The following is a 25,063-nucleotide window of genomic DNA, read 5'->3' as shown; positions in this document are numbered from 1 at the left end:
ATAAACTCCAAGAATGCATCTCCAGATAGTAAAAACTGAAAAACACTCCAGATTCTCAGGCTAATCTTGCTCTGTCATCCGGTTACTTCAGGCTGATTCATCCTGGAAAACCCATCACCTCATCTATCAGGGCCTCCTCTCACCTTTTCCAACCAAAACCATTTTCAACATTAGTCTTTTTGACAGTAGGAAAATGGAGAGATGCTTGTGCCCCAACTTAAAATATAGCCCAAGGAATTGTTCAAGTATAAGCACTCACTCTTAAATAAGAAAGAAAAAAAAGGAAAGAAAAGAAATAGTTAAGCTCACACTTAGGAGAAAAAGTACAATAATTTCAAAAAAGAAAGGTAAAAGACTAGAGCAAAGTACTCAAGGGATCTCTCTGGCCCGGGGGGGGGGGGGGGGGAGGGATCTCTCAAAATGATGTTTAGTATGTCACAGAAAGGGACAGAAAATAAAATCTAATGAATGAGTCCAAGAAAATAATTATAATCAATTCACTGGTCATCCATAATTCACAGTTAAGGTAACATTAACATTTTGTGTTTATTTCAAGAAATGATTGGAAAATTATAAATGTTGGGAGAAAACCCAAATAATAAATAAGGCAAAGGGCAATCTGTCAACCTTTGGCATCCAGGAAGCCAAAGGGTTAATGCCCTTCTGAATTTTAAAAGTATAGTAAAATACATCAATATTAATTGCCTGTAACCTGAGACCAAAATTTCGGGCATGCTTCCTTGTTCAAAATAACAAGAGCACCAACAAGTATTTATTGAGCATTTGCCATGGGTCACATACTGTTGTGAACACAGCAGAGAATACAGCATTGAAGGTGACAGACGAGGCTCTGTCCTTACGGAGCTACGTGCTGTCACAAAGAGGAATGATAAATACGGTTAGACCAGGGAACAAACCATGACTAATTCTCCAGTACAAAGAATCCTGCCTTATAAGGCAGAATCTTTCTTGCTGAATTGCAATTTTACAGAGACCTGAGTCTTTTCCAGGAGAAGAAACTTCCTTGTATGTGTTTAATAGGTTTGGAGGCCTTTTAACGGGTAGGATTAGAGATAAAAGGCAAATCCCGTCAAGTCAGAGAAGAGTTGATGATGTTCTGACTCTTTGAACCCTGCCCATCCTAATTCACAATAATTCATCTGTGGCTTTGATACAGAACTTGGTTAATACTACAAATTTCTAGGAAGCTCTGCCACATTTGAAAGCAAAATGGGAAATAAACAAAATTTGTCTTTGCTATTCTCTGCCATCTCCCTCATTTGCTATGTCTTCTTGTATTCCTCTCTTTTTTGCTCCCTTTTTTTCTATTTTGAAAATTTTTTTTAATTCTTCAAAAATCAATGTTTTTGTTTACTATACTATTTTCCCAGGTGTCATTCTTAATATCCCTTCAGGAAGCCAGGCTGGGGGATAATAAAATGAAGAGTTCTAAGTACACAGTATAAAACCATGTACAGTTTAATTTCCCTCACTTGATCCCTCTTATCATATCCCACCAAGTTCCTTTCCCTCTTTTTCCATCAGTCTTCAGTCTCTGACTTTCTACTCTACCATGGTCTTTCCACTTCCCTCCAATTCCCCTTCCATCTTTTCCAAGTAGAAAAAAAAGATCATTAGATATAAGGAGAGCTGGAGTTGTGTAATACAAAAGGACTGACAGTATGTCATGTGTGCAGTTAAGTTCATTTCATAAGGATTTGTCCTTTTGAGTTTAAGACACAGCATTGTGTGAATAAATTTCACTAGAACCATGGTTACTAGATATAAAACTCAGAAGATTGTGAAGATAAAGTTTTATGCATTTTCTTAGCTGTCTAAAGATATTATTTCAAAAGCCCTTTTGTGTTTTTGTATATACTAAACAATCTGCATTAGGGAAAGAGAGGTGGAGAGAGAACTGGCCCTGTTTAGCCTCTCACCAGGTACCCACTTTCAAACGTCTCTTTAAGCCCTGGGTCTGGCATCCCTAAACTTGCCTTCACATTGCATGCCTAGACCTCCTCACCTTCCTATCCCTCAGCCTGGCTCCCTGCGGGGGTACTGAGAATGAGACCTGGGAAACCCCTAGGTCTGAAGTCAGACTGATTTAGATTTGAAGCCCATCTTTATGTCTGATTAGCCCAGTGACCTTAGACAAGTTATTTAACTCTCTTAACCGTTTTCTTACCTTAAAATGGTGCTCAAAAACCATCCCCATTGTATTGTTATAAATATTTGATGATCTGATCCATAAATGTATTAATCATAATATGTGACATATAATCACCATTTAGTAAACAGTAAATATGATTTATATATACATAAGTGAACATACATTTACACCCCATGTTCCCATCTTTTCCTCACACACACATGCAATTTACTTGTCTGTCCTCAATGCCATTCAGGCAGAGTCCTGCCCTTCTGCCCTTGAAGCATTCACATTTTTCCAAATTCACAATTAGCTAATGCAAGAATCTAATCAATGAAAATGTGCTAATAAGAAAGGATGAGAGAAGAGGACAGTGACTACTGCCTGCCAACTCAAATATCCCTCAGTGGTAAAATATGGCTCTTGGAAACAAAACTGCACTAAAAATTGCATAGGCCAGAGCAGTGACTTAGGGTGTGAATTTTAAGTAGCACCATCTGTGAGATTCCTGTATAGCTCTATGTAACTATGACCTTTACATGCGTTAATATGTAAGCCATCACTAATTTTAAAATAAGTAAATAAAATTTAAATGGATATTGTATCTTTTTTCATATAAATTAAAGTACTTGCAGAGATACTCCATTTACCCCAGAACATTCTACAAAATAAATATAACTCACAGGAAAATAGGGCAATGGGAAGGCAAAATGCCCATGTAATGTTGGTGATAAAGCAAAACCCTAGAACACAATTCCCTTTTCAAGTCAATATTTCTATACCATACCACAATAACTTCATAAGGTGTAACTAAAAAAAGTCCAGCTTTGAAAACTCCATCCAAAAGACCCAAAATCTGTGAATTAGGAAATGGCAAGAGAGTCACACCTTTCGCCACACTAACAGGAAAGACTTAAATAATGGACTCGGTGCCTGGCCATGCGAATCAGCCACTTAGTCATTTTTCTAGACACTATCCATCATTGAACACATTCCCGAATTTCATGCAACCTAATTTAAACGTCTATCTGGCCGTTCTGATCGGAATAAACATTCAATCAGGCAAAAGCTTGACAACCCTGACACCTAGTGGTTGTGAAGAAATTGGTGAAGCTCAGCTTGGGAAAATCAGCTAGCTATGTATGGCGGCAGCATCTCACAAACACATAAAATTTAATGGTTACTAATATTTCTTTAAAATACTAATTCTGAAAGCAACTCTATAAAAGATTTTGGCTCTGTATTTATTTGGAGGTCTATACAAGGAGGCTGAAAGCCTTGCATTTGTATATTTTCCTTCCCCCTTACACATTTAGCAAAATTCCACTAATCTTCAGAGATCAAACAAGAAAACTAAAGGTTGATTCATATCAACCTTTGACATATTCATGATTCTTTCCCTTAATTTTGTATGTACATCTACATCCTTTTCCTGGTCATCAGGTGATTTTTCTCCTCAAGTATCCCCTGTCAAATATAAAAGCCATCTGGCCAAGCCATCATAGAGGTTTCCTTTATGACATTGAGGCATCCTTAGTCAAAGGGTAGTTATAGCTTCACAAACCAGCAGGAGTTTTCTATAAGAGAGGTATAAGGACACATGCGGAAACCCCCAAACTGCACATTAAAAGCAAGGACCACAATGAATGCTTCAGGAAGCCTTATGAACACAGCAGGTCAGCACAGCACAGCACAACCTATTTCTGCCCTAAACATTAGAAGATAAGTCTCCCCAGATCCGCTTAAACCTGACAGGCAGGATGGCAGGAAGCATAAAGTGTTCATCTCCCTCCCCCAAGGAGAGTTCTGACTCCTACCTGCTGACGTTTGAAGGCTAAATAATCCAGATTTTCCAGCTCCTTCCCAAGCTTCTGGTAGGTTTTCTGAAGGTCAGATTTATTGGAAACATTTTTGAGAGACTCAAATGTTCTTTGAAACTGAAATTGAAAACAAAAGTAGATCATTAGGATAGCAGTACATTTTTCTCAAATGCCTAACTAGCTAAAACAGAGAAATAGTCCAGACTGAGCCTCAGTTTCTCTCATTCATAATCCAGAGAGCACAAATGCTAATCATCTTTCAATGAAATAAGAAAGACTGATTATAGGGGCGCCTGGGTGGCACAGCGGTTAAGCGTCTGCCTTCGGCTCAGGGCGTGATCCTGGCGTTGTGGGATCGAGCCCCACGTCAGGCTCCTTTGCTATGAGCCTGCTTCTTCCTCTCCCACTCCCCCTGCTTGTGTTCCCTCTCTCGCTGGCTTTCTCTATCTCTGTCGAATAAATAAATAAAAATCTTTAAAAAAAAAAAAAAAAGAAAGACTGATTATAAAGAATTAGAAATTGTATCATAAGTACAACCAACATTACTGCATGAATGGGAAGTGTGTTTAGTCCTTATTACAACAAAAGAGCATACTGCTTAAAAAAAAAAAAAAAAACCTGTGCTTCAGCATATACTGCTGCTTCTAAAGAAAAATTGTGATGAGTGTATAATTTCAAATCATAATGAGGAAGTATTAAAAGAGCTCTCACATTCCAATCACGGAAACAAATATATATATATAAAGGTAGTTGCTTGCCTCTATAGAAATATCTATGCAAAATAAGCACCCCACAAACTTCAGCGAGGAAGATCTCTCAGATCTTGTATTTTGAGAAGGAAAGAAAACTAACATTTTGGTGATCAAAGCATATGTAGCACGTTCGGCAAACATTTATTCATTTCTGCTCTATAACGCAGATGAGTTATAAAATCAGTTCTGCTGAATCAGAATGCTTCTGTTCATTTTTAAGTCAGATACTAGATAAACACAAAGGAGACAAATTGCAGTGGATCACAGAATATCGCTCTGCTGCTAATAATTAATTAAGCAAAGGGAGCTCGCAAGAAATTCAATTCTTGGTTTATTTTAGTAAATTAGAACATACTTTGGAAGATGAGTGATTGAAAATGTCAAGTAATGTCACTTGCAATGACATTTGCATTTGCTCTCTCTTTATGCCATTTATTTCCCATATTCTCACTGCGTGCCTGTAGACAGATTTCTACAGATAGAGACTTCCGCATCTTAAACACACCAGAATTCCACAGACTATGATGTTGTGAGACAAGCTAATAAGATTTTATAGAATATTATTAAGTTTCCAGGGAAATGATTTGACCTTACTATTCAAACTCTATGGAATAAGTCATGTTATAATGGCATTCTACTGAATTAAATCCTCAATTTCATGAAAGCAACATGTTTATCTCAATCCAAGGTGACAGAGGAAAAAGAAATGGAAAATAACAGCGCTAAGCTTCCGCAGCACCACAGTAAATTAAATTCAACACATAATCTTGTAGAACCTACTATGCACAAGGTACTATGAATATAAAGCATATGTCCTGCCCTAAAGGAACTTAAAAACTACGAAGGAACTACACACAAAACTCAGAAGTGGGAAAGACACTGACATGTATTGAGTGCCTGCTCAGTGCCAGGTACTGTGTGCTTTCCAATTTAATCCCAATTTCTCCCCCTTCTACAAGTGACTACACTGGGACTCAGAGAGTCTAAACTGGGTTTTTACTACGGCGTTTGTGCTCTTTCTATTATACCACTAACTCTAACACAAGGCAAAGTAGTAAAGAGAGTACAAAAAAGAGAGAGAGAGAAAAGCAACATGTGGTAGAACAGAAAAAAACTAGTTATACCAACTGAGGGAATGAGGCCACATAGAAGACGTGAAGAGATTCGAATTGGGCTTCAAATAGAAGGACAAGTCCTCAGAGCCTTCAATGGGAACAGTTTCTATCCATCAGTTTAAACAAAGCCAAAGTCTGCTCGTTTTCCCCTTTTTATAGCATAGTAAACAAATTTCTCTTGACATAATTGTAATGACTTTTATATTAACTATTTATCATGTTGTATGATCATTTCTGTGCCTTGCCCATTTCTTTGTCTCTTCTCACTACATTCAAATCAAAATACCAAATCTAATATTCTAAACAATTTAAGTAATTTTACCAACAATTAATATAAACTATTTTACCAATCTAATTCTAAGCACTTTATTTTCCCTAAAAAAATATTAGCTCTACTTCAATATTTCTTCTTCACATTTATTTCTGTGAACTTTATACAGCTCCAAATAGGAATTTTAGGGTAAGCACATTTGTAAGTCTTCAAAAAAAAAAAAAAATGGGGCGCCTGGGTGGCTCAGTCATCAAGCGTCTGCCTTCGGCTCAGGTCATGATCCCAGCGTCCTGGGATCGAGCCCCACACTGGGCTCCCTGATCAGCGGGAAGCCTGCTTCTCCCTCTCCTACTTCCCTGCTGGTGTTCCCTCTCTCACTGTGTCTCTCTCTGTCCAATAAATAAATAAAATCTTTTTTAAAAAATTTTTTTCAATTAAAAAAATAAAAAAACATGAAAACCAAGTAATATGTCCATGGCCAAAGAAGAAAGGGAGACAATCCAGCAAGAATACATCATCACAAACTATTTCTATAAAAAATCAGTTTGTGTAAAGAGGAGACTTTAAAGCTTGACCTTTCATTATCAAGACTTACACTCTTCATTTATTGATACTAAATAGTTCAAAGTTCTCAAACTGTGATGGTTCATTTATTTAAGTAGACTTTTTCCCCATATAACAACAAATAATTGTCAAGGAGAGGTCATACAGTATCTGTAGAGTACTTTAGGTTAGATCCCGATTAAACATACCCCATCTCTCTCTGCCCATATATATACTTAAAGATGCTAAAGAGTAAAAGCAATAATTTTACCTTGCAGATAAAGCTGACATGCAAAAGATAAAAATAAGACAGTGATTAAAGTGAGGTTTAGATTTTACTTTTAAAAAATTAGATGTTGACTTTATTTGAGGATTTTTCATTCCAATAGGCCAATGTGCTTGATCACTGAAATAGACCTCTTGAGATTTTCTCATTAGTTCAGTGCATTGCAACTCATTATGTTGACTATGTCTCAAAATAAATGATCTCTCAGTTGAAGATAAGTTGGGAAAGGAAGCAGAATTAATTGAAGAGATTTTAGCATTTCTAGATTTTACTTCTTCGAACTTTTGAGCAGAAATTTAAAATAAGCAAAGAAGCCCCAATAATTTGTGAACATTAAATTTATCCTGTGTTAATATTTCGCCCTTGATACAAAATTCAAATGTAAAATAAAAAAGCCCAGTGAATAAATCTGACCTCCAAACAAGCATAGGAATGTTCTAAAACTGCCAAAACTTAATATCAAAATGGTCTCTGAACTGGGAAGCAACTGCAAATTCTGTCCTATTTGATTACTTTTTCAAATATCACAAGACAGACAACAAAAATGAGAAGATGCAAACATTATCTCTAAGCCAAAAATTTGCCATCAAAGTAAGCACTGTAAACACTCCCAGTGTGTTTTCTCATAAAATTGTTTTCTGTTCAGATTTTGATTCAAGATGGCAATGTAGGAAGGTCCTGAATTCACATCCTCCCATAGACACACTGAAACTACAACTATATATGGAACAATTTCCTCTAGAAAAAAACCTAAAAACTGGCTGAGCAACCACTTCACATCAAGCAAATGAGAGGTGAACCTCAAAGGCTAAGACAGAATCTCACCATAAACCCCATCCCCAGCATGGCAACCCACATTTGGGAGAAAACTCAAAACCCACAGCTATTCCCTGAGTATTAAAGGGTTTGTACAACACATTAGGCATGCCAACATTTAAGACCAACACCTGAGAAAAACCTAAAACAAGTGGCTTTGAAGACCAGTGGGGCTCATGCCCACAAGATCCACAGGGCTTTGGCAAACTGAGAAATGGCTCTTAAAGAGCTGTGTGCAGGAGTGCCGTGGTGGCTGAGTCATTAATGCATCTGACTCGATTTCAGGTCAGGTCATGATCTCAGGGTCATGAGATTGAGCCCCACAGTGGGCTGAGCACTCAGTGAGGACTCTACGTGAGAATCCCTCTCTCTTTTCTCTCCCCCAGCTCAAATAAAAAAATCAATCTTAAAAAAAAAAGAAAAGAAAGTGCTGCATGCAGACTCACCCAGCACAAGGAGCAGCCCTTTGAAGATTTCATTTATTTATTTGAGAGTGAACTCAAAAGAATAGAAAAATCTAAAATGCAGTTTTTAGATTCTCACCTCAAGAAGCTGGAGCTGGAACAGAATAGGCCTAACCCACGCATGAGAAGGCAGGTGATCAAGATTAGAGCAGAAATCAATGAATTAGAAACCAGGAGCACAGTAGAGCAGATCAACAGAACTAGAAGCTGGTTCTTTGAAAGAATAAATAAGATCGATAAGCCACTGGCCAGACTTATTCAAAAGAATAGAGAAGGGACCCAAATTAATAAAATTATGAATGAAAGGGGAGAGATCACAACCAACACCAATGAAATAGGAAGGATCATTAGAAACTTTTATCAACAGCTTTATGCCAATAAATTAAACAACCTGGAAGAAATGGATGCCTTCCTGGAAACCTATAAACTACCAAGACTGAAACAGGAAGAAATTGATTATTTAAACAGACCGATTAATTATGAAGAGATTGAAGCAGTGATCAAAAACCTCCCCAAAAACAAGAGTCCAGGACCTGACGGATTCCCCAGGGAATTCTACCAAACATTCAAAGAAGAAATAATACCTATTCTTCTGAAGCTGTTTCAAAAAATAGAAACAGAAGGAAAGCTACCAAACTCATTCTATGAGGCCATTATTACCTTGATCACCAAACTAGGCAAAGACCCCATCAAAGAGGAGAATTACAGACCGATTTTCCTGATGAATATGGACGCCAAAATTCTCAACAAGATCCTAGCTAATAGGATCCAACAGTACATTAAAAGGATTATCTTTGGGTAAACACCCAGTTAGTGCAATTGCTGGATCATAGGGTAGTTCTATTTTTAACTTTTAGAGAAACTTCCACACAGTTTTCCACAGTGGCTACATCAGTTTGCATTCCCACAGCAGTGCAGGAGAGCTCTCCTTTCCCCACAGCTTCGCCAACACCTGATGTTTCTTGTATTGTTGATTTTAGCTATTCTGACAGGTGGGAGGTGGTATCCCATTGTAGTTTTGATTTGTATTTCCCCGATGATGAGTGACGTTGAGCATCTTTTCACGTGTCTGTTGACCATCTGTATGTCTTCTTTAGAAAAATGTCTATTCATGTCTTCTGCGCATTTTTAATTGGATTATTGTGTTTTTAGGGTGTTGAGTTTTATATGTTCTTTATATATTTTGGATATGAATCTTTTATCAGGTATGTCATTTGTAAATACCATCTCCCATTTCACAAGCTGCCTTTTAGTTTTGTTGACTGTTTCCTTCACAGTGCAGAAGCTTTTCATTTTGATGAAGTCCCAATAGTTCATTTTTCCTTTTGTTTCTCTTGTCTGCAGTGAAGTGTCTAGTAAGAAGTTGCTACGGCCAAGGTCAAAGAGATTCCTACCTGTGTTGATCTCTAGAAAACTGATGGTTTCCTGTGTCATATTTAGGTCTTTCACCCATTTTGAGTTTATTTTTGTGATGGTGTAAGGAAGTGGTCTAGTTTTATTCTTCTGCATGTGGCTATCCAGCTTTCTCAACACCATTTGTTGAAGAGACTTTTTCCATTGGATATTCTTCCCTGCTTTGTTGAAGATTAGTTGACCGTATATTTGTGGGTCCATTTCTGGGTTTTCTATTCTGTTCCATTGATCTATGTGTCTATTTTTGTGCCAGTACCATACTGTTTTGATTAGTACAGCTTTGTAATATAACTTGAAGTCCAGAATCATGATGCTTCCAGCTTTGCATTTCTTATCAAGGTTGCTTTGGCTATTTGGGGATTTTTGTGGTTCTATACAAATTTTAGTATTGTTTATTCTACCTTTGTGAAAAATGCTGTTGGTATTTTGATAGGGATTGCATTAAACGTGCACATTGCCTGCAGTAGTATAGACATTTTAACAATATTTGTTCTTCCAATCCATGAGCATGGAATGTCTGTTAATTTCTTTGTGTCACCTTCAATTTCTTTCATCAGTGTTTTATAGTTTTTAGAGTACAGGTCTCTTACCTTTTTGGTTAGCTTTATTTCTAGGTATCCTTGGTTTTGGTGCAGGTGTAAATGCAATGATTCTTAAATTTCTGTTTCTCCTCCTTCACTATTGGTGTAAAGAAATGCCACAGATTTGCATGTGTTAATTCTGTATCCTGCGACTTTACTGGAATCATTTATCCATTCTAGCTGTTTTTTTGGTGGGAATTTTTTGGGTTTCCTATATATAGAATCTGCAAGTAGTGAAAGTTTTACCTCTTCCTTGCTGATCTGGATGTCTTTTATTTCTTTTTGTCATCTGATTGCTTTGGCTAGGACTTCCAGTACTATGTTGAATAAAAGTGGTGAGTGGACATTCCTGTCTGGTTCCTGATTGTAGAGGAAACGTGCTCAGTTTTTCCTCATTTAGAATGCTATTAGCTGTGAGTTTTTCACATATGGCCTTTATTACTATCCCTACTTTGTTGAGGGGTTTTTATTATTATATTATTATTATTATTATTATTATTATTATTATTATTATTATTAAAAATAGGTGGTGTACTTTGTCAAATACTTTTTCTGCATCTACTGAAAGGATCATATGGTTCTTATCCTTTATTTTACTAATGTGATATGAGAATACTGAAACATCTTTGCAGCCCAGGAATAAATCCCACTTGATCAGGGTGAATGATTGCTTTAATGTATTGTTGGATTCTGTTTGCTAGTTTATTGTTGAGATTTTGTGCATTTATGTTCATCAGAGATACTGGCCTATAGTTCTCTTTCTTTTGTGGTGTCTTTATCTGATTTTGATATCAGGGTAATGCTGGCTTCATAGAACGAATTTGGAAGTTTTCTTTTCTATTTGTTGGAATGTTTGAGAACAGGTATTAACTCTTCTTTAAATGTTTGTAGAATTTACCTGTGAAGCCATCTGGTCCCGGAATTTTGTTTGCTAGGAGTTTCTGATTACTAATTTCTTTGCTAGTTATTGAACTGTTCAAGTTTTCTATTTCTTCCTGTTTCAGTTTTGATAGTTTATATTTCTAGGAGTTTATCCATTTCTTCTAGGTTGTCCAATTTGTTGGCATATAGTTTTTCATACTATTCTGTTAATAATTGTATTTTTGTGGTATTGGTTGTTGTTTCTCCTCTCTTGTTTGTGATTTTATTTATTTGGGTCCTTTCACTTTATTTTTTGATAAGTCTGGCTAGAGGGTTATCAATTTTATTGATTTTTTTTCAAAGAACCAGCTCCTGGTTTCATTGACCTGTTCTATTGTTTTTTTTTAGTTTCTATATCATTTATTTCTTAAAGATTTTATTTATTTAGTTGACAGAAATAGCCAGCGAGAGAGGGAACACAAACAGGGGGAGTGGGAGAGGAAGAAGCAGGCTCATAGCAGAGGAGCCTGATGTGGGGCTTGATCCCAGAACGCTGGGATCACGCCCTGAGCCGAAGGTCTATATCATTTATTTCTGCTCTAATATTTATTGTTTCCTTCCCTCTGCCATTTTTAGGCTTCATTTGTTGTTCTTTTTCTAGTTCCTTCAGGTGTAAGGTTAGGCTGTGTATTTGAGATTTCTCTTGCGTCTTGAGGTAGTCCTGTATTACTATATACTTCCCTCTTAGGACCACTTTTGCTGCATCCCTATGGTTTTAGACTACTGTGTTTTCATGTTCATTTGTGTCCATGTATTTTACTATTTCCTGTCTCATTTCTTGGTTGATCCATTCATTACTTAGTAGCATGTTATTTAACCTCCATGTGTTTGTGCTCTTTCTAGATTTTTTCTTGTGGTTGATTTCTAGTTTCATAAACATTGTGGTCAGAAAAGATGCATGGATATTCAATCTTTTGCATTAGTTGAGGGCTGTTTTGTGACCTAATATGTGATCTGCTCTGGAGAATGTCCCATGTGTGCTTGAAAAGAATGTGTATTCTGCTGTTTTAGGATGGAATGTTCTGAATGTATCTGTTAAGTCCATCTGGTCCAGTGTGTCATTCAAAGCCATAGTTTCCTTGTTGATTTTTTGTTGAGATGATCTGTCCAGTGATGTAAGTGGATGGTTAACATCCCTTACTATTATTGTATTATTATCAATTAGTTCCTTTAGCATTGTCATTAACTGCTTTATGTACTTGAGTGTTCCCATACTGGGTACATAAATATTTACAATTGTTATATCTTCTTATTGGACTCCCCTTTAATATTGTATAGTGCCCTTCTTTGTCTCTTGTTATAGTCTTTATAGATAAAGTCTAGTTTGTCCGATATAAGTATTGCTACTCCAGCTTTCTTTTGACATCTATTTGCATGATAAATGTTTCTCCATCCCCTCACTTTCAATCTGCAGGTGTCTGTAGGTCTAAAATGAGTTTCTTTTAGGTAGCATATAGATAGGTCCTGTTTTTTTTTTTTTATCCTTTCCCACACCCTATGTCTTTAATTGGAGCATTTAGTGCATTTAGATTCAACATAACTATTGACAGATATGTATTTATTGCCATTTTACTACTTGTTTTGTAGTTATTTCTGAAGATTTTCTCTGATCCTTTCTTGTCTTTCACTCATTTTTTGCTGATTTTCTTTAGTGATATATTTGGATTTCTTTCTCTTTATTCTTGCATATTTAGTAGTAGTTTTTGATAAATCATTACCATTAGGTTTGTATATAACCTCTTCTACAAATAGCAATCTATATTAAGTTGATGATCGTTCAAGTTTGAACCCATTCTTTTCTCCTCTCCTCCATTGTTTTAGGTATACATTATTATGTTTTATATCCTTTTTTTACGTGAGTTCCTTGACTGATATTTACAGAAATACTCATTTTTACTGCTTTTGTGTTTCCTGCCTAATTTATACTATCACTTTTGGTCTCTCCTTTCCACTCGGAGTCCCCTTTCATATTTTTTGCAGGGCTGCTTTAGTGGTCATGAACTACTTTAGTTTTTCTTTGTCTGGGAAACTCTGTAGTGCTCCTTCTGTTGCTGAATAGAGTATTCTTGGCTAGACTTTTCCCATTCAGAACTTTGAATATATCATGCCACTCCCTTCTGGCTTGCCAAGTTTCTATTTAGAAATCTGCAGTTAGCCGTATGGGTCTTCCCTTGTAAGATAAGGACTTCTTTTATCTTGCTGCTTTTAAGATTTTTCTTTATCACTATATTTTACAAATTTACATACAAATATGTCTTGGTGTGAGCCTGCTTTTGTTGATTTTGATGGCAGTTCTCTGTGCCAGATTAGGGAAGTTTTCAGCTATTATTTCTTCAAATACATTTTCTGCCCCCTTTTCTCTCTTCTTCTGGGATTCCTATAATACAAATGTTACTCCATTTGATGGAGTCACTGAGTTCCTTAAATCTATTCTGTCGCATAATTCTTCTTTCTTTTGTACAGCTTCAATGCTTTCTATTAGTTTGTCTTCTAGATCACTAATTCATTCCACTTCTTCCAGCCTGCAGTTCATTACATCAACAGTGTTTCTAAACACATTTATTGCACTCTTCATCTCTGATTCTTTTTTAACTCTTTTATCTATGTGGTAAAGGTCTCACTGAAGTCTACTATTCTTTTCTTAAGCCCAGTGAGTATTCTAATGTCATTACTTTAAATTCTCCATCAGGCATGTTACTTATATCCATATTTCACTTAGATCTCTGACCATGGCCTTAACTTATTCTTTCATTTGGGATAAATTCCTCTGTTTTCACATTATGTCTAAGTCTCTGCCTTCTTTTCTGTGTTAGAAAAGCCAGTTATGTCTCCCACTCCTGAAAGTAATGGCCTAATGAAGAAGAGGTCATGTGGTACCCAGGACCTGGAGCTTCAGGGAGTGTCTCCAGTGTGTGCTTTGTGCACTCTCCTGTTGTGTTCCGACTGCTCTCTTCTTCGGGCCAGTCCTCTGCAGAGGCTCTCTCTTGTGGACAGTGTTTGGTTCCTTGCCTCAGTGTGGTGAGTTTTAACTAGGTGTGCTCTGGTCTGCTTGTGAAATGAGACCTGTCACCACCACCAGAAATGAGGCCCTACATCTCTCTAGTTGGAAGACATGGTGTGGGCAGGGGTTTGTGCCGGTCTTCTGGGGGAGGGGCCTGCCATGCTGGGACTGAGGCAAGTGTGACCAAAGACAGTTTGACCAGAGCACAGTGGGATGGGGCAGGGCTTGTATAAGCAAGTTAGGCAGCCAGTGTTGTCAATGCACTGGTTCACATAAGTGGCTCTGTGTTTATGCTGAGGGGCAGGGGAGGGAAATGGCACCAGCCAGCTCCTTTGTTCCCTAAGAAGTGTGCCCATGAATGCTGCCTCTAAGGGACATGCTCCGAAAAGAGCGAATACTCTTCCCACTGTGTGTCCCACACACACTCTTCAGGTCACTGTTTCCACACTGTTTGCCCCCTGGGGTTGCTTGCCTGCCTTCTCTCCAGGAGTAGTACAATGCCCTCGTGGCTCAATCCTAGCCAAGGCCACTGACCTTTAAAACTCCAGGCTTTAAGCCCCACTGGTTAAAAAACTCACGAAATTCAGCCCAACACATTTTCCAAGCCAATGGCTTTGGGGAAATGTTTTCCTTGTGTTCCTCTCTCGCTCTTCTCTGTGACCAGGGCTCCCTCCTATTCACAGCAGCTACAATCCATTTCTCCCCTAAACCATGTCTCTACACTCCCCACCTTCTTAGATATGGCCTCTACTCTCTGTTTAGTTGTGCGGTTTATTCTGTCAGTCTTCAGGTCAATTTCTGGGATACGTAGGATGATTTGATAGTTATCTAGTTGTATTCATAGGACAAGGTGAGCCTAGGGTCCTCCTATTCCACTGCCACCTTTCTGCTCCCATGCTGTTTGTTTCTTTGTTTAGTAAATTCCACATGTGAATGAAATCATGTATTTGTCTTTCTCTGATTGACTTATTTCACTTTGCATAATACACCCCAGCTCTATCCTTATCTTTGCAAATGGCAAGATTTCATTCTTTTTGATGGCTGAGTAATAGTCCATTGTACATATATACCACATCTTTATCCATTCATTGGTTGAAGACATTTGGGCTCTCTCCATAGTTTGGCTCTTGTTGATAATGCTGCTATAAACGTAAGGGTACATGTGCCCCTTCGAATGTGTATTTTTGTATCCTTTGGGTACAAAAGGGTATCTACAGGGTAAATACCCAGTAGTACAATTGCTGGATCATAGGGTACTTCTACTGTCAAGTTTTTAAGGAACTTCCATACTGTTCTCAGAGTGGCTTCACCAGTTTGTAATCCCACCAAGAGTGCAAGAAGGTTCCCCTTTCTGCACATCCTCAACAACACCTATTGTTTCTTGTGTTAATTTTAACCATTCTGATAAGTGTGAGGTGGTATCTCATCATGGTTTTGATTTGTATTTGCCTGGTAATGAATGATATTGAGCATCTTTTCATGTGCCTGCCAGCCATCTGGATGTCTTTTTTGAAAAAGTGTATATTCATGTCATCTGCCCATTTCCTAAACTAGATTATTTCTCTTCTGGTTGATGAGTTTGATAAGTTCTTTATCAATTTTGGATACTAATCTTTTGTCAGCTACATCATTTGCAAATGTCTTCTCCCATTCTGTAGACTGTCTTTTATTTTTGTTGACTGTTTCCTTTATTGTGCAGAAGCTTTTTATCTTGATGAAGTCCCAATAGTTCATTTTTCCTTTTGTTTCTCTTGTCTGCAGTGAAGTGTCTAGTAAGAAGTTGCTATGGCCAAGGTCAAAGAGATTCCTACCTGTGTTAATCTCTAGAAAATTGATGGTTTCCTGTGTCATATTTAGATCTTTCACCTATTTTGAGTTTATTTTTGTGATGGTGTAAAGAAGTGGTCTAGTTTTATTCTTCTGCATGTGGCTCTCCAGTTTTCTCAACACCATTTGTTGAAGAGACTTTTTTCCATTGGATATTCTTTCCTGCTTTGTTGAAGATTAGTTGACCATATATTTGTGGGTCCATTTCTGGGTTTTCTATTTTGTTCCATTGACCTATGTGTCTGTTTTTGTGCCAGTACCATACTGCCTTGATGACTACAGCTTTGTAATATAACTTGAGATCTGGAACTGTGATGTCTCCCGCTTTGCTTTTCTTTTTCAAAATTGCTTTGGCTATTCAGAGTCTTCTCTGGTTCTATAAAGATTTTAGGATTTTTTTCTTCTAGTTCTGTGAAAAATGCTGGTTATATTCTGATAGGGATTGCATTAAATGTGTGGATTGCTCTGGGTAACACAGACATTTTAACAATATTTGCTCTTCCAATCCATGAGCATAGAATGTTTTTCCATCTCTCTGTGTCTTCTATTTCTTTCATAAGTGTTCTATACTTTTACCTCTTTTGTTAGATTTATTCCTACGTATCTTATTGTTTTTTGGTGCAATTGTAAATGGGATTGATTCCCTGATTTCTCTTTCTGCTGCTTCATTATTGGTTTATAGAAATGCAATAGATTTCTGTATGTTGATTTTGTATCCTTCAACTTTGCTGAATTCATGTATCAGTTCTAGAAAATTTTTGGTGGAGTCTTTCGGGTTCTCTACAGAGTATTATGTTGTCTGCAAATACTGAAAGTTTGACTTCTTCCTCGCCAATGTGAATGCCTCTTATTTCTTTTTGTTCTCTGATCACTGCAGCTAGGACTTCCAGTACTATGTTAAGTAGCAGTGGTGAGCAGTGGTGAGAGTGAGCATTCCTGTCTTGTTCCTGACCATAGAGGAAAAGCTCTTAGTTTCTCCCCATTGAGGTTGATATTAGCTGTGGATCTTTTATATATGGCCTTTGTGAGCTTGAGGCATGTTCCCTCTATCCCTACATTGTTGAGGGTTTTTTTAATCAAGAAAGGATGCTGTATTTTGTCAAATGCTTTTTCTGCATCTATTGACAGGATCATAGGATTCTTATCCTTTCTTTTATTAATGCAGTGTATCACAATGATTGATTTGTGAATATTGAACCACCCCTGCAGCCTAGGAATAAATCCCACTTGATCATGTTGAATAATTCCTTTAATGTACTATTGGATTCGATTTCCTAGTATCTTATTAAGGATTTTTGCATCCATGTTCATCAGGGATATTGGTCCGTGTTTCTCCTTTTTAATGGAGCCTTTGTCTGGTTTTGAAATCAAGGTAATGCAGGCCTCACAGAGTTTGGAAGTTTTCCTTCCATTTCTATTTTTTGGAACAGTCTCAGAAGAATAGGTATTAACTCTTCTGTAAATGTCTGGTAGAATTTCCCTGATAAGCCATCTCGTCCTGGGCTTTAGTTTGTTGGGAGATATTTTAAAGGATTTTATTTATTTATTTGAGAGACAGATATTGAGAGAGCACGAGGTGGGAAGGGGGAGAGGGAGAGGAAGAAGCAGGCCTCCACTGAGCAGGGAACCCAAGCGGGGCTCAATCCAAGGACCCTAGGATCATGACCTGAGCCAAAGGCAGAAGCTTAACCCACACAGCCACCCAGGCACCCCTATTGGGAGATTTTTTATTACTGTTTCAATGTCATGGCTGGTTTGGGTCTGTTCAAATTTTCTATTTCTTCCTGTTTCAGTTGTGGTAATTTATAGGTTTCTAGGAATTGCCAGATTCCCCAGTTTGTTGGCATAAATTTTTCATAATATTCTTTTTTAACTGTTGTATTTCTATAGTGTTAGTTGTGATCTCTCCCCTTTCATTCATGATTTTATTTACTTAGGTCCTTTTTCTTCTCTTTTTGATAAATCTGGTTAAGGGTTTATCAATTTTGTTAATTCTTTCAAAGAACCAGCTCCTGGTTTCATTGATCTGTTCTACTGGTTTTGTTTCTGTTTTTGTTTTTATTTTGTTTTACTTTTATAGCATTTATTTCTGCTCCAATCTTAATTATTTCCCTTCTTCTGCTGGCTTTAGGCTTCATTTGCTGTTCCTTTTCTAGCTACTTTAGGTATAAGGTTAGGTTGTTTATTTGAGATTTTTCTTGCTTCTTGAGGCAGACCTGTATTGCAATATACTTCCCTCTTAGGAATGCCTTTGTTGCATCCTAAAGGTTTTAGACTCTTGTGTTTTCATTTTCATTTGCTTCCATGTATTTTTTATTTCAACTTTAATTTCCCAGTTTACCCATTCATTCTTTAGTAGGATGTTTTTTAACTTCCGTGTACTTGTGGCCTTTCCAAATTTTTTCTTGTGGTTGACATCAAGTTTCATAGCGTTTTGGTCTGAAAATATGCATGGTATGATCTTGACCTTTTTGTTCTTGTTGAGGCCTGATTTGTGACCCAGTATGTGATCTATTCTGGGGAATGTTCTGTGTGCACTCGAAAAGAATGTGTATTCTGCTGCTTTAGGATGAAATGCTCGGAATATATCTGTTAAGTCCATCTGGCCCAGTGTGTCATTCAAAGCTACTGTCTCCTTGTTGATTTTCTGCTTAGGTGATCTGTCCATTGCGGTAAGTGGGCTGTCAAAGTCCCCTACTATTATTGAATTATTATCAAGAGTTTCTTTATGTTTGTTATTAATTGATTTATATATCTGGGTGCTCCCAAGCAGGGGGCAAAAATATTTACAATTTTTAGATTTTTTTGTTGGATAAACACCTTTATTATGATATAGTACCCTTCCTCATCTCTTATTACAATTTTTGGTTTAAAATCTTGCTTGTCTGATATAAATGGCTTCTCCAGCTTTCTTCTGATGTCTATTAGCATGATAGATGATTCTCCATCCCCTCACCTTCAATCTGCAGGTGTCTTTAGGTCTAAAATAAGTCTCCTGTAGGCAGCATATAGATAGATCTTGTTTTTATTATCCATTCTGATACCTTATATCTTTTGATTGGAGCATTTAGTCTGTTTATATTCAGAGTGATTATTGAAAGATGCAAATTTAATGCCATTGTGTTACCTGTAAAGTTGGTGTTTCTGGTGATGTTCTCTGTTCCTTTCTAGTTTTTGTTGCTTTTGGTCTTCCTTTCCTCTTAATATTTCTTGTAGGGCTGGTTTTGTGGTCATTAACTCCTTTAGTTTTTGTTTATCTGGAAAACTCTACTCTCCTTCTATTCTGAATGACAGACTTTCTGGATAAAGTATCCTTTAAAATAAAATCTTTTTAAAAAATTAAAAATTAAAAAAAAAAATTGCTCTTCCTGTATCCAAACAAACAACAAACCCAAAGGAAGCTAGATCCTGTTTCCCCAAGAGCTGAAGCTTTGCAGCACTCTATGATCAGGAGACTTAGTGCATGTGAGGTTTTGTGCTCATCTTCTGGGGGAAGAGTCTGCTGCTCTGATTCTCAGAACAACTTGCCCTAGTAGAAATGAACCTACAGGGCACAGGGGGTCAACACTTTGTGTAGTGACTCCATTCTCCAATTGGTGGCACTCTTTAGCCGAATGAGATTGATCAGCGCTGTTGGGTGAGGGGGTGAAAATGGTTTCACCAGCTTTCTCCCAGTGCCAGAAGTTCACACCCACCACTCTCCAGGAAGCCCTCACAGACACAAATAATCACCCCTCCTGTGTCCCCAGCTTCTGTCAGATCTCCACCTTCAACCTGTGTCCAGGCAATTTGCCTGCCATGTGTGGCTGTGTTTCAAAACCCCACACTTCAGAGGCCCCCAAAGTGCAGAACATGCAGAACCTCTGGGGGAAGGTCTTGCCATGCCGTGGCTAGTGCCAGCTTGTCCCAGGAAACAACTAAATGACCATGTGGTGGTTTGGAGTTTATTAAAAATCACAACACACAGCCAGCACCAAAGTTTGCTGCACTCACTGGCCTCTTTGTTCCTATACTGGTGAACTGGGCAGCTCAGTGGTGCCCCTAATGTCTTTTGCCCACAAGAGGCCATACATCTCGACCAAGTGCACTCCAAGCAGGGGAACCCCTTCTCCCCAAGCGACCAGGGGGATGCGCTCAGATCATGCTGCTCACTACTAGGGCTCCACCCTGCTTCCCCACAGGAGCACCACCAGGCCTGACCCTAGCTATGATGCTGACCTCCAAACTTCAGACTCTATGCTCCGCTGTTTATAAAAAACTGGTGGTACTGAAACCCTCTCCTTTTTTTCCAGTCAAATGGTTTTGGGGAACAGTTTTCTTGTGCATCCTCTGTGTGTATTTTCACACTTTTTTTTGTCATTCTTTCTTTCTACCTCGTTCTGTCTCACTACTTGCTCTGTGATCAGGGTTTCCCTCTGCAGCACCCCCAGCTCTTTTCTCCCACAAATCAACTCTCTGCAGTTCCTACCTTCCATGGGTTTGTAGACATGCAGCTTTGTTCCATGTCTACAAAGACTTCTGACTGATTTCTTGGGTATTCAGAATGATTGATATTTATCTAGCTGTGTTCCAGGGAGGAGGTAAGCTTAGGGTTGCCCTACTCCTCTGCCATCTTAGCCCTCCTGATTAGACAAAATGTACTTTAAAACAAAGACTATAAAAGGTGAAAAAGAAGGGCATTACATAACAATAAAGAGGTCAATTAAATAAGATGATATAACATTTGCAAATATTTACTCACTCAACACAGGAGCACCTAAATATATAAAGCAAATTTTAACAGACCTAAAAATAGATATAAACAGCAATATAATAATAGTAGGGGACTTCAATACTCCATTTACATCCATGGGTAGATCAACAGGACAGAAAATCAATAAGGAAATATCAACCTTAACACATTAGACCAGATGGACTTAACAGATAAATGCAGGACATTCCATCCAAAAGCAACAGAATACACATTCTTCAAAAGTGTACGTGTGACATTCTCCACAATAAATCATGTTAGGTCAAAAAAACAAGTCTTAACAAATTTAAGAAGCTTGAAATTATACTAAACATCTTTTCTGAACACAATGGTATAAAACCAGAAATCACTTACAAGAAGAAAACCAGAAAACTCACAAATATGTGGAGATTAAATGGCATGCTACTGAACAATGAATGAGTGGATCAATGAAAAAATCAAAAGAGAAATAAAAAAATAGCATGGAAAAATGAAAAGGTAAATACAACATGACAAAACTTATGGCATCTAGCAAAAGCAGTTCTGAAAGAGAAGTTCATAGCAATAAACATCTACCTCAAGGAACAAGAAATACCTCAAGTGAATAACCTAACTGTAATGTAACACTGTGAGTCAACTATACTCAAATTCAAATAAAACAAAGCAAAAAAAAACCACTTGAACTTTTTATAAAGTTTTTTTGAACTTTATATTTCAAAATACTAGAAAAACAACAAAGACTTAAGTTATTAGAGGGAAGAAAATAACAAAGATCTGAACAGAAAAAATAAAATAGAGACTAAAAAGATGACAGAAAAGATCAATGAAACCAAGAGCTGGTTCCTTGATAAGATAAACAAAACTGACACACCTTTAGCTAGACTCACCAGAGTGACACCACAGAAATACAAAAAAATCATAAGGGATTACCATGAATATTACACACCAACAAATTGGACAACCTAGGAGAAATGAATAAATTCTTAGACACCTACAACCTTCCAAGACTGTGTCATAAAGAAATAGAAAATTGTAACAGACCAGTTACTAGCAAGGAGACTGAATCAGTAATCAAAAACCTCCCAACAAATGAAAGTCCTGTACCAGACAGCTTTACTAGTGAATACTACCAAACATTCAAAGAAGATTGAAGGCCAGTCCTCAAACTTTTCCAAAAAACAGTGGAGGAAACACTTACGAACTCACTTTAAGAAGGCAGCATTATCCTGATACAAAAACCAGACAAGAACATCACAAGAAAAAAAAAAAAATCACAGGTCAATATTCGTAATGAACATGGATACAAAAATACTCAACAAAATATAGGTAAATTGAATTCAACAATGCATTAAAAGGATTATACACCATGATCAAGCAGAATTTATTCCTGAAATGTAAGAATGGTTCAACATCCAAAAATCACCCAACATGATACATCACATTAACAAACTATAATGATAAAAACCATATGATGATCTCAATAGATGCAGAAAAAGCATCTAATACAATTTAACACTCATTCATGATAAAAACACTCAACAAAGTGGGTACAAATGAAACATTCCTCAACATTATAAAGACCATATATGACAAGCCCACGGTTCACATAATAATCAATGACGAGAAGCTGAAAGCTTTTCCTCTAAGATCGGGAACAAGATAAGGATGACCACTCTTACTTTTATTAAACATAGTACCAGAGTAGAAGTCCTAACCAGAGCTATTACCAAGAAAAGGAAATAAAAGGAATCCAAATTAGAAAGAAAAAAGTAAAACTGTCACTATTTGCAGATGACGAAGTATTATATATAGAAAACCCTAGGGGCACCTGGATGGCTGTCAGCTGGCCGTCTGCCTTCGGCTCAGGTCATGATCTCAGGGTCCTGGATCAAGCCACGCATCAGGAGGGAGCCTGCTTCTCCCTCTCCCTCTACTCCTCCCCCTTCCTCTCTCCCTCTCTCACTCTCTCTCTAATAATTTTTCAAAAAAATTTTTTAAAAAAGAAAACCCCAAAAACTCCACCAGAAAGCTTAGAACTAATAAATGAATTTAGAAACATTGCAAGGTACAAAATTAATATACAAAAATCTGTTGTTTTTATATACTAATAATGAACTATCAGGGAGAGAAATTGTAAAAATTCCATTTACAATTGCATCAAAAGGAATAAAATACCCAGGAATAAATTTAACTAAGGAGGTGAAAGACCTATACATTGAGATCTGTAAAATGCTGATGAAAAAAATTGAGGACAACACAAATAAATGGAAAGATATTCGGAGTTCATGGTTTGGAAAAATTATTATTGTTAAAATATCCATACTACTCAAAGCAGGGGTTCAATGCAATCCCTATCAAAATTCCAATGGTATATTTTCAGAAATTGAAAAAATAATCCTAAAATCTGCATGGATACACAAAAGATCCTGAATAGCCAAAGCAATCTTGAAAAAGAACAAAGTTCAAGGTATCATGCTTCTGATTTCAAACGACAAAGCTATAGTAATCAAAAAATTATAATACTGGCATAAAAACTGACACATAGATCAATAGAACAAAACAGAGAGCCCAGAAATAAACCCACGCATATATGGTCAATTAATTTATGACAAAGAAGCCTAGAATATGCAATAGGGAAAGGACAATCTCTTTAATAAATGCGTGTCCAGAAAAACTAGAGAGCCACATGCAAAAGAATGAAACTGGACAACTATCTTACACCATACACAAAGACTACTCAAAATGTATTAAAGACTTGAATGTAAGATCTGAAACCATATACCTCCTAGAAGAAAACATAAGCAGAAATCTCCTTTGCATCAGTCTTGGTGATCATTTTTTGGATTTGACACCAAAAATAAAGGCATCAAAAGCAAAAATAAGTGGAACTAAATCAAACTGAAAAGCTTCTGCACAGCAAAGGAAACCACAAACAAAATGAAAATACAATATACTAAATAGGATAAAATAGCTGCAAATCATATATCTGATAAGGGGTTACTATCCAAAATATATAAAGAACACACAAAACTCAATAGCAAAAAGACAAACAATCTGATTTAAAAATGGGCAGAGGACTGAACAGATATTTTTCCAAAGACATACAGATGACACAGAAATACATAAGCTGGTGCTCAATATCATTAAGCATCAAAAAAATGCAAATCACAGCCACAAGGAGATATCGCTTCACACTTATTAGAATGACTATTACTAAAAAACAAGAAATAACAAGTTTTAGGGAGGATATGGAGAAAAGGGAATCCTTCTTCACTGTTGGTGGGAATGTAAATTGGTGCAACCACCATGGAAAAGAGTATGTATATAACACACATTCAGTGAGTTCATGAAAATTATGTAGATTCATGGAGTAATTTGAGAAAGAAGGCAAGAAAAAAACCCAGCTGAAGCAGCAGGAAATGATACAGCCAGGGCTCTGGCAAGTAAAATTCCCTGGCCCTCAACTGCCAATGCGCTGGCTTCCTTTTGTAGTCATCAAAAGACTCAAGTAACTCCACAGCCCCAGCAGCCTACTAACTCCCATAATAAAAAAAAGTATCAAGTAGCATTGCTCCAAAAGAGCAGCCAGCTCAACAGTTATCACTTTTTCTTGTTTAACATTCTATGCAACTATACAAGGTACTAGATGCTACCTACAATATAAGAAGAAAATTCCATACTCACAACATTATGTGTAGAAAAGAGTATCCAATAAGCATCTGATTAAAGATACTGAATCACCAAGTGTGGTCTTAGTGTCCCTAAAATGTCAGTTTGAAACAATATCAAAAGATTCTGGAAACTAAAACAGAAGAAAGGAATAGTCAAAATAATAATATATTAATGTTCTATAAATATTAATGTTTAGAGTAAAAAGAAATTGTTTAAGCATAAGAAATGGCTAATCTACCTTAGTCAAATATGGCAAACACAGAACAACCAAAGCGAAGTATTACTGAGAAAAATTTTTTTTTTATTTTTCTGAACTTAATCCATTGACTTTCATACATATTTTCCAAATGAACTTACAAAATGATAATACCACTCATTAAAGGAACTTTGCAGCTGAAGCAGAAAATTAAAATACACGTATCTCAAATGATTTTTACTGTAAGGAATGATAACAAAACTGAAATCAAGAACAGAGAACAAAGGCATCCAAATCGGCAAAGAAGTCAAACTCTCACTCTTTGCAGATGACATGATACTCTATGTGGAAAACCCAAAAGACTCCACCCCAAAATTGCTAGAACACATACAGGAATTCAGCAACATGGCAGGATATAAAATCAATGCACAGAAATCAGTTGCATTCCTACACGTTAACAATGAGACAGAAGAAAAAGAAATTAGAGTCAATCCCATTTACAAT

General features: G+C 37.0%; 1 protein-coding gene across 9 annotated transcripts in view; it reads right to left on the bottom strand.

The window, feature by feature from the left end:
- The window catches only part of CTNNA3 (catenin alpha 3), a 1,640,794-nt gene that overhangs the window by 1,424,114 nt on the left and 191,617 nt on the right, over positions 1 to 25,063 (bottom strand). For all 9 annotated transcript variants that reach the window (XM_026504310.4, XM_048218672.2, XM_048218678.1 and 6 more), the window contains one exon: positions 3,970 to 4,089. In XM_026504310.4, the coding sequence (XP_026360095.1) occupies positions 3,970 to 4,089 (120 nt within the window). The remainder of the gene's footprint in view (positions 1 to 3,969; positions 4,090 to 25,063) is intronic.

Source organism: Ursus arctos, unplaced genomic scaffold (assembly GCF_023065955.2).
Source record: "Ursus arctos isolate Adak ecotype North America unplaced genomic scaffold, UrsArc2.0 scaffold_7, whole genome shotgun sequence".
Lineage (NCBI taxonomy): Eukaryota > Metazoa > Chordata > Mammalia > Carnivora > Ursidae > Ursus > Ursus arctos.
This window is presented reverse-complemented; position numbering and strand designations above follow the sequence as displayed.